Source organism: Ictalurus punctatus, chromosome 23, assembly GCF_001660625.3.
Source record: "Ictalurus punctatus breed USDA103 chromosome 23, Coco_2.0, whole genome shotgun sequence".
Taxonomy (NCBI): Eukaryota; Metazoa; Chordata; class Actinopteri; order Siluriformes; family Ictaluridae; genus Ictalurus; species Ictalurus punctatus.
Window position 1 is genome coordinate 9255001 of NC_030438.2, and position 12500 is coordinate 9267500.

General features: G+C 39.0%; 1 protein-coding gene across 4 annotated transcripts in view; it reads right to left on the reverse strand.

The window, feature by feature from the left end:
* Window positions 1-1931: 1931 nt before the first annotated feature.
* The window catches only part of klhl24b (kelch-like family member 24b), a 23026-nt gene continuing 12457 nt past the window's right edge, over window positions 1932-12500 (reverse strand). For all 4 annotated transcript variants that reach the window (XM_017453022.3, XM_017453020.3, XM_017453024.3 and 1 more), the window contains exons 5-7: window positions 10719-10907; window positions 8017-8205; window positions 1932-5050 (exon numbers count right to left, since the gene is read on the reverse strand). In XM_017453022.3, the coding sequence (XP_017308511.1) occupies window positions 4850-5050; window positions 8017-8205; window positions 10719-10907 (579 nt within the window). In that variant the 3' untranslated portion in view covers window positions 1932-4849. The remainder of the gene's footprint in view (window positions 5051-8016; window positions 8206-10718; window positions 10908-12500) is intronic.

Consider the following 12500-nt stretch of genomic DNA (forward strand, 5'->3'; position numbering starts at 1 on the left):
ACACACACAATCAGACTTACATTTTGATATCTTTTAATGAAATTTTTCTGTTCATCTCCATGAACACACAATTGGGAAACGGCATTGAATTTATATTTATTATTTATTTTAAATAAATAATTTATGTGATTTTCTTTATTACATATTTTATTCTGGATTGAAAATCATTGGTGACAAAATATTTGTCTTTCATAGAAAAAAAAAACACCAACGGTGGCACGCATCTGAGGGGGGAAATAAAAGTCCACTAAACTGAAGAGCATGACGTCATTATTTTTCTTGCAAATCAGTTTCCAAGCCTTTTTCCTTTTCTCTCGTTCTGTTCTTCACCGACTGAAGAACATCGCTCAGGTTGACAGACCTGTGCTGCTGTAATAGAAATGATAATAAATAATCTCTCTCATAATCTTCCTTTGTTTCTGCTTTATTTGAAAGAAAACACCGGATCTGTCCATCAAGACCTGCAGCAAAAACACCTGCAACGCATCTGAGCATCAAATTCCCCAAAATATATTGTTTAATACTGACACCCGCTGGTCAGAATAGGAAAAACACCTCAAATCCTCTGCTGCGGATTTGAACACTTTGAGAGATATAAACGGGTTCTTTAAGGGCTTTTAAGATCTTAAGATTTGTATCTTAGAACCCTGTCTGATTTGGAAGCACCTGCTGTAGCGTTCTATATAGAACCTTTATTGGTTCTTCCTAAAGACAGCAACAACCTTCCATCTTAAACAGGACCCATTAATGCAGTTAATATTTATTAACATACACACACACACACACACACACACACACACACACACACACACACACGTGCAAACACACACACACACACACGCGCACACACACACACACACACACACACACACGTGCAAACACACACACACACACGCGCACACACACACACACACACACACACACACACACACACACACACACACACACACAGAGGATTATTGAAGATTATTTACAGATTATAAAGGTGTAAGAGGTTAAAGAGAAAAACACGGTGAGGATTACAGACAGAGATACAGACAGAGAGACAGAGATACAGACAGAGAGACACTCCCCGCAACTTTCAGTGTGTCCTGGATTTACTCAGGATTAGTTTGTAAGTAAAGGAAGTAAACACCATTAACCATAAACCCAACCATAACCCCAACCCAACCCTAACCTAACCTTACCATAACCTAACCCTGACCTTAATCCTAACCCTAACCCCAACCCAACCTAACCCTAACCATAACCTAACCTAACCCTAACCTTAACCCTAGCCCCAAACCTAACCCTGACCTTAATCCTAACCATAACCCCAACCTAACCTTACCCTTACCTAACCCTAAACCTGACCTTAACCCTAACTTTAACCCTAACCCTAAGGCTATCTGTCTTGTTCAAACCTAAATACTCCTCTAATGGGTCCCGGTACATCACTCACTGCCCCTAAGAAGCAGCTCCATATCATGATGCTCCCACCACCATGCTTTAAACATATATTCGTTTATATTTATCAATACATTGCTCATTTTTAGTAAGTACAAAATCAAAAGTTGTGATGTGCATAAACATGGTGAATAAACACACCAGAAGTTCATTAAATAACAAAAATTAAAGTGTCTAAATATTTATTTATCTTCCTGTATTTAAATAAATAAACAGACTTTTACATTTCTATTAATCATTTTTCCTTCATTGTTTATGTTTACTGCTTCTAAATATCTGCAAATGAGTGTTTTTTTATAGCTAATATTTATGTAATACCGTTTAATACTGTTTTTTCCCCTTTATTTGACTATTGACTGTTATTATTACTACTAGTACTAGTGTTGTTCTTGTTGTTATAATTATTATTATTATTGTATTTTACAATAGTGTGCACACTAACGCAAAACATTGAACAGGAAATGAAGCGTGTTTGGGGACGACGCTTTACAAACCCACATGGAAAAGAACTTTATTAAGGCAGGTTCAGAACATTTTCACTGTACACACGTCAATCACTCTGGAAATAAAGAAAACAGATGAGTGATGCATTTATACAGACAGGATATAAATAAACACTCGCAAAAACTCTTAAACACACGCAAAGACTCTCAAACACTCGCAAAAGCTCTCAAACACTCGCAAAGACTCTCAAACACTCGCAAAAACTCTCAAACACTCGCAAACACTCACAAACTCTCGCAAACACTCACACTCACAAATACTCTCATCACTCACAAAGACTCTCAAACACTCGCAAAAACTCTAAAACACTCACAAAAACTCGCAAATACTCTCATACACTCGCAAAGACTCACAAATACTCTTATCACTCGCAAAGACTCTCAAACACTCACAAACACTCGCAAACACTCTCAAACACTCGCAAAGACTCTCAAACACTCGCAAAGACTCTCAAACACTCGCAAAAACTCTAAAACACTTTCAAACACTCGCAAATACTCTCAAACACTCGCAAAGACTCACAAATACTCTCATCACTCGCAAAGACTCGCAAACACACAAATACTCTTATCATTCGCAAAGACTCTCAAACACTCGCAAACACTCGCAAACACTCGCAAAGAATCTCAAACACTCGCAAACACTCACAAATACTCTTATCACTCGCAAAGACTCTCAAACACTCACAAACACTCGCAAACACTCACAAATACTCTCAAACACTCGCAAAGACTCTCCAACACTCACTAACACTCTCTGTCCCTCATATTCACCACATCAGGCTGAAAACAGCAAGGCGAAATTTCGTGACTCGAGTGGAGGATTCCTCTTATTATTATTTTTTTTTTACGTGTTGTTATTCACCGCCCGTGAACATACAAAATAAACACATTATTAATTATGGCACTTTTTAAATGACCCCACAGTGTGACAGTTACATTAACACTCATAAATCACTGACAGTTTTCTCCCAAAATTCCTCAAAATAAAAACTAAAACGAAACCCATAATCATCTCTAATAATAAAAGCAGTAAAGTCAGCACTAACGTCTCCTGGAGCGTTTACATTTCAGGATTAAACCAGTTGACTGATTAAAACGCTTTATTAAATGTTGTGTACATTAGTGGATGAGAGTTAATACACCGTCCAGTGCAAAAGTTTGTATCCTTATTGGTTTTAAAAAAATACTAATTTTTTCAAAAATTTTTTTTTTTTTTTTTTTTGCCTGTTCTGTGAAAACAGAAATAATCTGCAAATAATCCCGAGAGATGAAGAATCAAATGCCGGGTTATCCGGTCTCCAACAACACAACAATGCAAAGAAAAAAATGCATAAAACAAGTTTTTCTCTGGATTTCGGTCTTGTCAGAGGACGCTATGAAGGAAAAGAGTCATATTACAGTTATTTGAGAATTATATATAATCACCAAAATAAAAAGAAGGTGAGAGTATATACATTTTCTAATTGATATAATTTAGATTTTTTTTTACTATTAATATATTAACTATTTCACACTATCACACTATTTCACCATTTTATGATGACTAAGGAACACTAAAAAATCATTTAATTCAAATTCCTCATTATTAATCCTCATTCCTGATTATTTCGACCTAAGGGTGTGCAAACTTTTGCTCTCAACTATACGAACTCATATAATCCACATCACAGATACGGCGAGCAGTGAAAACTTCCCTGGATGAAAAAAAACATAAAACTCAGTTACACACAAACACACACGAAAATACACACACACACACACACACACACACACACACACACACACGCACACACGCACACTGTCGTTCAGTTTGTGGTTGCTACATCTTTCAATAATTTTTTTTCCTTTTAATTACAGTAATAAATTGTTGGTGTGATTATAAAAAAAATATTGATATGGTAAAAATAAAGGATTTAATTTATATTTACAACAAAAAATACAGACGACTGTAAATGTTGTTTTAGGGCTTAGAGAAAAGAAAAGAAAAAGAAAAAAGAAAAGAAGCCTTGAAAATACAGACAGCACAGCAAGATTATATTAAACATAAAAAAAAGATTTTCACAAAACATGAATAATAAAAAAAAGGGAAAGAAAAAGAAGAAGAAGAAGAAGAAGAAGAAGAACACTCGTACTGGTTAGATATGAATCAGGAATAAACACAAAGATGAGTCCACGTCTGCATACAAATAAACTCACCTTAACTTTAAAATTCTTAAATTATTTCCTGAACACACACACACACACACACACACACACACACACACACACACACACACACACACGCACACACACACACATGCACAACATTAACACAAACACCTGAATAAAATAACAACAGTGACAATAAAAACTAGGAGAGTAACGTATTCAAAAAGATGAAAGCAAAAAAAAAAAAAAGCAAGGGGTCAAAGGTCACAGGGTGGATGGAGGGACCTGCCAGCGTTAATGTACTGAAAGAATGGTAACAACGCCAGGAGAAAACTAATAACAGTATCAGGAAAATAGGTAAATAATATAATAAAATAAAATGTATTTATTTATTTGTTTAGCTGTTGCCTTAAACACCTTAAAATTAAAATATTTAATGATATTTAAACAATATTGCTTCATGTCTAATTTTGTTTCGCCAACAGGGAATGAAATAGAATTAAATCATTATTAAATTTAAATATAAATTTCTAAAATGATTCTTAACATGAGGATTTTACTGTAAGTGCATTTACAGAATTATAACCATTACAACTGTTATTAGTTTCCTGTGAGCGACTTTCACCCTTTTATTACAAGATTACAGTGTAAATATACACACACACAGCTCAGGTGATATCCACTCTGCAGAGGCCTGTGTGTGTGTGTGTGTGTGTGAGGAGGAAAGAACTAAGCATGTATGTTGAGGGTCATGTGTGGTAGAACTTCTCGTTGTAGCGGTGGATGGTCACACAGCCGTGGTAGGAGATGGGGCGTGGCATCGCCGCTACACCTGTGATGATCCCTGTAGCCGGGTCGTAGCACAGGATAGTGTCCGACGCCTCGCCGCTCTCACTGCGACCGCCCAGGATGAAGATCTTCCCATTACACACCGACATCCCGCAGCTCTCCTACACACACACACACACACACACACACACACACACACACACACACACAGAGACACACAGACACACACACACACACACACACACACACATAGACACACACACACGCACACACACACACACGCACACACACATACACACACACACACACACACACACACAGAAGTGATTATATTCTCTAAAATCACACAGCAAATTCCTCAGTCTGGTTGTGCTTACAATAAACTGACCGTTTTATGCAAATTAGGGGGCAGAATCATGTAAAATATGTAAATGAGGTGTTTAAGTGTTATTATCAAATATATTATCAGCATCGTTTTTTTTATTATTGAAATGTCAGAAAATTTGCAACTTTCATAAACATATGACCTGCTCTTCAACTCTTCAGTTACGAAAACATTAACTGATTCAAATGAATCAGTAAGTAAGTAGGTAAGCAAGTAAAATCTATTTGTATAGCACGTTTCACACAGCAACACAGACCGAAGTGCTGAACAGAGTACAGAAAGTAAAACAGAAACAGAATTAGACCAAATAAAAGCAGACAATAGACAATAGAAAAAATCAATAAAAAATTTGTTTAAACAATTAAAAATTGATCAAAAAGCCTGGTAGAAGAGATATGTTTTAAGCCTATTTTTAAAAGTAGTAACAGAAGGTGCAAGGCGGATGTCCGGAGGGCAGCAACAGCAAAAGCTCTATCCCCCTTTATTTTAACCGGGAACGAGGGACATGCAATAGAAACGTATCAGAAGATTTTAGACATCTGTTTGATGAATGTGGATTAAGGAGATCCACAAGATACGAAGGAGATTGATTATTAAGAGTTTTAAAAACAAACATCAGAATCTTGAGCTGAATCCTAAAACGGACTGGGGGCCAGTGAAGCGATGTTAAAATTGGGGTGACACGATCAAACTTCTTTGCCCTGGTCAACAGCCTTGCAGCTGCATTCTGAACCATCTGAAGACGAGCCAGAGATGACTGAGGAAGACCCAAGTATAATGGATTACAGTAATCTAAGCGAGAAGTAATAAAAGCAAGAATAACCTTCTCCAAATCCTGGAAAGACAAAAATGTTTTGAGTTTTGAAATAATCCATAGTTGATAAAAACTAGTCTTAATGACCAAATTTATCTGCTTGGTTAAACATAATTCTGAGTCCAGAATGAAGCCAAGGTTCCGAACCTGGGAAGAAATTGAGGGAAAGTGTTTATGGAGCTCGTTATTGACACCATCTCTCAATCTCAGGGGGCCAAAAACAATTATTTCAGTTTTGTCTTCATTAAGTCGGAGGAAATTATTTGTCAACCATTTTTTAATGTCATCCAGACAGTCCAACAATGGCTAAATGGAGTCACCAGCTTTCAAAGGAATGTACAACTGGGTATCATCAGCATATAAATGAAAAGAGACATTGTGAGCCCTAATAATATTCCCCAACGGCCGCATATATAAATTAAAAAGAAGTGGGCCCAAAATGGAGCCTTGAGGAACATCACTAATAATAGGACTAGAAGAAGAGCAGAGATTACCCAACGCTACCGAGAAAGACCTGTCCTTAAGATATGAGCTGAGCCATTTTAGGGCGGTGCCCTTGATACCAAACAGATGCTCTAAGTGCCAGAGAAGTATGTAATGGTCTACAGTGTCAAAGGCGGCTGTAAGATCTAGTAGCATCAACACAGTATTTTTACCAGCATCCACTTTTAGTAAAATGTCATTGGACACTTTTAACAAAGCAGACTCAGTGCTATGAAAAGCAGTGAACCCAGATTGTAAAGGTTCAAATAACATAGCTGAGTTTAAAAACAGGAGCAATTGAGATTGTACTACTTTCTCTAGCAGCTTTGACAGAAACGGTAGCTTAGAGACAGGCCGATAATTATTAAGGCTACCTTCATCCAAACCCTGTTTCTTAAGCAAAGGTTGAACAATAGCATGCTTAAAACAATTTGGGACCACCCCTGCATCCAAAGAAGAATTGATCAACACTTGGATACTGGGGCCAATTTCAGAAAAGGTTGCTTTCATAAGCACAGCGGGAACAACATCAAGTGGCGTGGATAATATTTTCATCTGGTTAACCAGATCACACAGTTCCTTTAGAGAAACGTGTTCAAATTGATCAAATGAAACCGGTAAAGCCAGTGAATTTGGGGACAGGTCTGATAAGTGCAAAGTGAAGGAAGAACGAATAGTAATTACTTTATCAGCAAAAATTTTTTAAAAAACTTCTCATAAAGTTCAGCCGAGGGTTCCCCATGGAATTGGCAACTCGGATTAATAATTTGAATTTATCGTGGTGAATAAGATCTTTGGTCTATGACAGTGTGTAGCAATTAAGTCAGAGAAATACCTAGACCTAGCTGACTTTGCTGCACTCTGAAACTTAAGCAAACAATCTTTAAAAATCTGGAAGGGCACAGTTAACTGATCATGCTTCCATCTCCGCTCAGCTCTACGACAAGCATGTATTCATTTATTTAAATTGGTAAAAATTAATGATTAATGAATTAACATTTATTTTATTTATTCATTTATTCTAATTCATAAACAAATGAATTACATGTTCAGTAGTCTCATTTATTTATTATCATCAGTTACATTTCCCTGAAGTGATTTTCAGGCTTTCAGGTGATAAATGAATTTATTTGCATAAGCTCCGCCCACTAGTTTACACACAAAACAGATGAGACACGTTATTTTGATCCATGAAGCCTGTTAGTCAGTCAGATTTTTGTTAATAATTTCAGAGCATTTCATGGCCTGCGTGTGTGTTCATTACACCACGTAGGTTTTAATTTAATAAATACACACATTAATATATTACCATAAATTATACAGAGAAAAGCGGTAATATATCTATAACCTAAAAGGTGAATATGAGCTGGAAACAAGTGTCATTTTGGGAGGAAAACGATCTACCAGGAGTAAGTCTAGCTGTTAAACAAGGCTGAAGCAGGTACCTGTTTGCTGAAGGTGTGCACCACGTGCATCCAGTAGTCCTCGGTGGGGTCGTAGCAGTAGATGGATTTCGTCAAACCGCCCGACACGTAGATGAGGTTGTTGAGGGACACGGCGGTGATGCAGCGCTTAGCGATGGGGATGTTGGCCCTTAGCAACCAGGAGTCTGACTCTGGGTCATAACACTGGACCTGAGAGACGTCACGCATCACACTACAGCCTTAAAATCTCAATTTAACACAACGACAAGCGACATCTTCCCGACATCATCTGTTTAACAGCAGGAATGTCACAAAACTTTATTAATACAATATACACTGATAAAGACACACACATATAATTACACTGAACTTCCTCCTTTTAACCAATCAGCACTCAGAAACAGTGTGACATCACACCTTGAACACGAGCTGTTCGGAATTCCAAACACTTAACGCTTGATTAGTTTTATTAATGACCTGTGAACTGATCCACTACAGACGTCTACATCTAGACAACACGGAGACACAATGAGAAACGGGTTCCTCAAAGGTTCCTTATACGGTTCAGCTTTTCTAGAAGGGTTCTACTGAGAACCTGTATTCTGCATGGCACAGCATGTGTTCTCAGGTTCTATATAATATTACTCAGAACCAGACAGACATTTATACAGATAGATTAGTGAAACAGACAATTATACAGGTAGATTAGAGAGACAGACAGGCAAATGGACAAGTAGAATAGAGAGACAATCAGACAGACAGACAGTTATACAGGTAGATTAGAGAGACAGAAAGACAGACAGACAAATACATAAATAGATAAATATTCATGCAGACAGATAACCAGAGAGATATACAGGTAGATAAAAAGGTAGACTGTTAGATACACTGACAGACAAATAAGCAGATAAACAAATAGACAGAAAGACAGTCAGACAGGTAGATAGAGAGACAGACAGGCAGATGGACAGGTAAATAAACATAAAAGCAGTCAGATAGACAGGCACACAGACAGACAGGCAGACAAAAAGGCAGAAATCCAGACATATATACATGTATACAGATAGATTGAGAGTGACACCTGTAGACAGATAAATGAATACAGAGGTACAGAAAGACAGACAGACACCTTATTAAACAGAGGGAAATAGCAAACATAAAAAATATATACATTAATTAAAAAGTGAATGTATGTGTGTGTGAGGGTGTCTGTGTGTGTGTGTGTGTGTGTGTGTGTGTGTGTGTGTGTGTGTGTGTGTGTATCAGTCTGGCTGTGTGGTCAGCGTCCTCACAGCGATGTGAGACAGAGAGTTCTCTGCTCCATACAGACACCTGGAGAACGTCTGAGCTGTGACAGATCCAGGTCACACTGCTTTTACACTCTAACACCATGAGGGGGCAGGACTGAGGCAATACTGATGTACTGCTCTGAGAGGGCTGTAATGGCAGAACAAGGATAGGGGGGAGGAACTGACACAGGAACCGACTCAGGAACAACCACAGGAACCAAATCTCTCCTGTGGCTTTAAGCAGGGAGACTGCTTTTCTAACAAACACTCCAGCAGGTAAACATTTAGCTATTTCATCTCTCAACACGTTTACAGCGCTGACACACATTCGGAACAACTCGCTGACACCTCGAAACGTTTTTTACCCCGATGTAGCTATGCCAGTTCTCTTCTATTAATCATCAATCACACCCTTATCGTTAATAAGCGTGAATCATTCACTGGCAGGTCTTCAGGTTTCAGTTCCTCTAGTCGAACATGGCCGACAAGAACCACATTCGGTCCAGTGAGTCGGTCGACTGTATTAGTTAGTTAGGACAGAAGAACGGAGCCTTTTTTTTTTTTTTAAAGGAGGGGGATTAAACTGTTAAATGTTTAAAATCATATTATAATTCTTCAACCTGCAGCACTAACATCGCACACACGCCACACAAAGCTCAATCTCATCAACTCATTTAACCGATTCATTAAAAAGAATCAGTTCAAAAGAATGACTCATTCAAGATCAGATATCAATTACTCAAACGCTCAAGCACACACACGGAAAAAATAGTTAAGAGCTCTCAAAAAGATTCGAATGGAGACGTTGTGTTTGAAACAAATCAAAGAACCTCCTAAGGGTGCAAAACATCATGAACAGGAACCAGGAAATGACATTTCAGTAATAATAACAAATGCACATGGGTGCACTCGGGAATGCGCTGAAAGGGATAATTGACACCTACTGTAAACATCGGGCTGGGCGATATGAGACAAAATATCGACGAGACACGATGCGTATCACAATATATAATTTAGCTACCAAATCTCAAATCTACAGCATCCATTCAGATTAAAAAGGTAAAAAAAAATAATAATACATCACTGTAGCAATGATATCTCGGAAAAGTGTATCGTGTAATCATTTACCACGATATCGATATTATATCGATATATCGCTCCGCACTACTTGACAGTGAAAGGGTTTTTTGTTCTGTATAAGTCTTGGACAAACGCTGGATTAAAATCTGTTATTTCAGTTTGATGGAGAACTCGTTACTGACGGGCGCATGTGGTGGAACGATGACTCATGCTGTTGACTTAATAATAATTCCTAAACACAATGTGCCGTCGCTGAGCCCTGCCCATGCGTCGCGTGTTTATTCTGCAGGATAAATATAGGCGTTGTGATTGACAGGATGTGTTCGGCGGGAGGGTTCGGCCGCTCAGCCTCACCTTATCAGAGCAGGTGTTGTCATCAGGGCCTCCTCCAATGACGTAGAGCTTGTTGACGCAGCCGGCCACCGCCGGGGAGCTCACCGCCTCCTTCATGGGGGCCACCTCCGTCCAGCGGTTGGAGAAAGAGTCGTAACACTCGACACTACTGAGACGTGACTGACCGTCGTAACCGCCCACCGCATACACCTGCACACACACACACACGCAGATTCAAATAGAGTTCTCTGCATGTTCTCTTTTCAACCCGAGCGTTAAACGTATGCAGTGAAATATACCAGAAATGAACCGGTCTCCATCATAATTCCTGACTCATCATTTGTGAGCCAACGATGATGTAAGAACCAGCAGCAGAAACCGTGCAGGTCCGTGAGGTAGAACGAGACATACTGTAAACCAACAACAACAACAACAGCAGCAGCAGCCTCTTCAAGTGAGGAAAATTTCAGCTGGAATCAGCACCACAGGAATAGAAACTCAAACACAGACACTGGACGATTCTGGATTGTGATTGGTCCCCTACTTCCTGTTTAGGACCCACCCCTTTATTTGATAAACAGCCTGCACACCGCTAAGCTCCTCCTCCAGTTATGAAACAACAGGAATGTTCCAGATTTTCATGAATTTGTTCCAGGCAGTTCTTCGAACCGTAAACACTCTCAGACCTGTCCCTTTCCTGTACATGAACCCGAGTCAAAACACACCTGAAGCTAAAAACATTCTGTAATGTCCTCCACCTGGTGCATGACGCAGTAAACAGGTCGAGTGTAACGGAATATAACCGAAAACTGGTCGCGCCGGAGGCGGCGCTTGAACTTGAACATGTTGGAACATGGCGAGGCTCACACGAGGATCAAAACAAACGACATGCTCGATGAACACCTGTGTGTTTACACTCGCGCAGGCAGACATGAGCGACAGAAACACCAGCGAGTCGTCCTGCACGGGTTTTATGTAGATGGGAAGAAGGGGAAACTCCAGTTTACAGACAGGAGTTTAAAACATGAAAGCTTTGGGTTTCTGACATTTCCATAAAGTCTGTAGAATTCCTTTTATTCCAGGATCAACAGTAAAATATCCTTCAGAAGAAGAAGGCATGTTTAAAACCACAGGGTGGTGCTTCCTTTACTGAGGTTGCTTAAAACGTTTTAAGTGAGCTAAGTGTATCCAAGAACCTGATATTTGAGTAAAATCAGAGCAGGCTGGGGTGCGTCAGGGACGAGAACGCAAACAAAATGAAATATTAGTCCATCTGTGGAGAAAAGGCCGTATTGTCTAGCGGAGCTGGATGTAAGCTATACCGTGCTGTGATCTGTTATTGCACAAGTTGCCTTTGTTTGTTCACTCACTTGTGCAAAAACACGCCTGGTTCTCTTAAAGGTTGTCCTGAGCTTTTTCTGAAAACCGGCCCCTCCTGGAGCAGAAAAACAAACTGTCACAACAGCACGAGTTCTGGATCTTTGTGACAGATTTTAAACATGGTTGTGACACAATCAATCCATCACTGTGCGAGGAGAAGGAGCCAACGTTCATCCTAACAAGTCATTTGAGTAGTTTTTCTCTTGTGGGGTGAAGACGTTTGGGTTTGAGATTGTAATGAGAAGAGAGTTTAGAATTTCAGCTTTTATTTCCTGGTGTTTATATGTAGGAGTTTTAAACGACATAGAACACAGCGCATTTTGTATCAGACCATCTGATCTTTAGGTGTGTCCGGTTAGATCGATTATTTAAACGATAAACAGCTCTGAACATCTACTCATGGATGTAGCCTTCAGTTTCAGT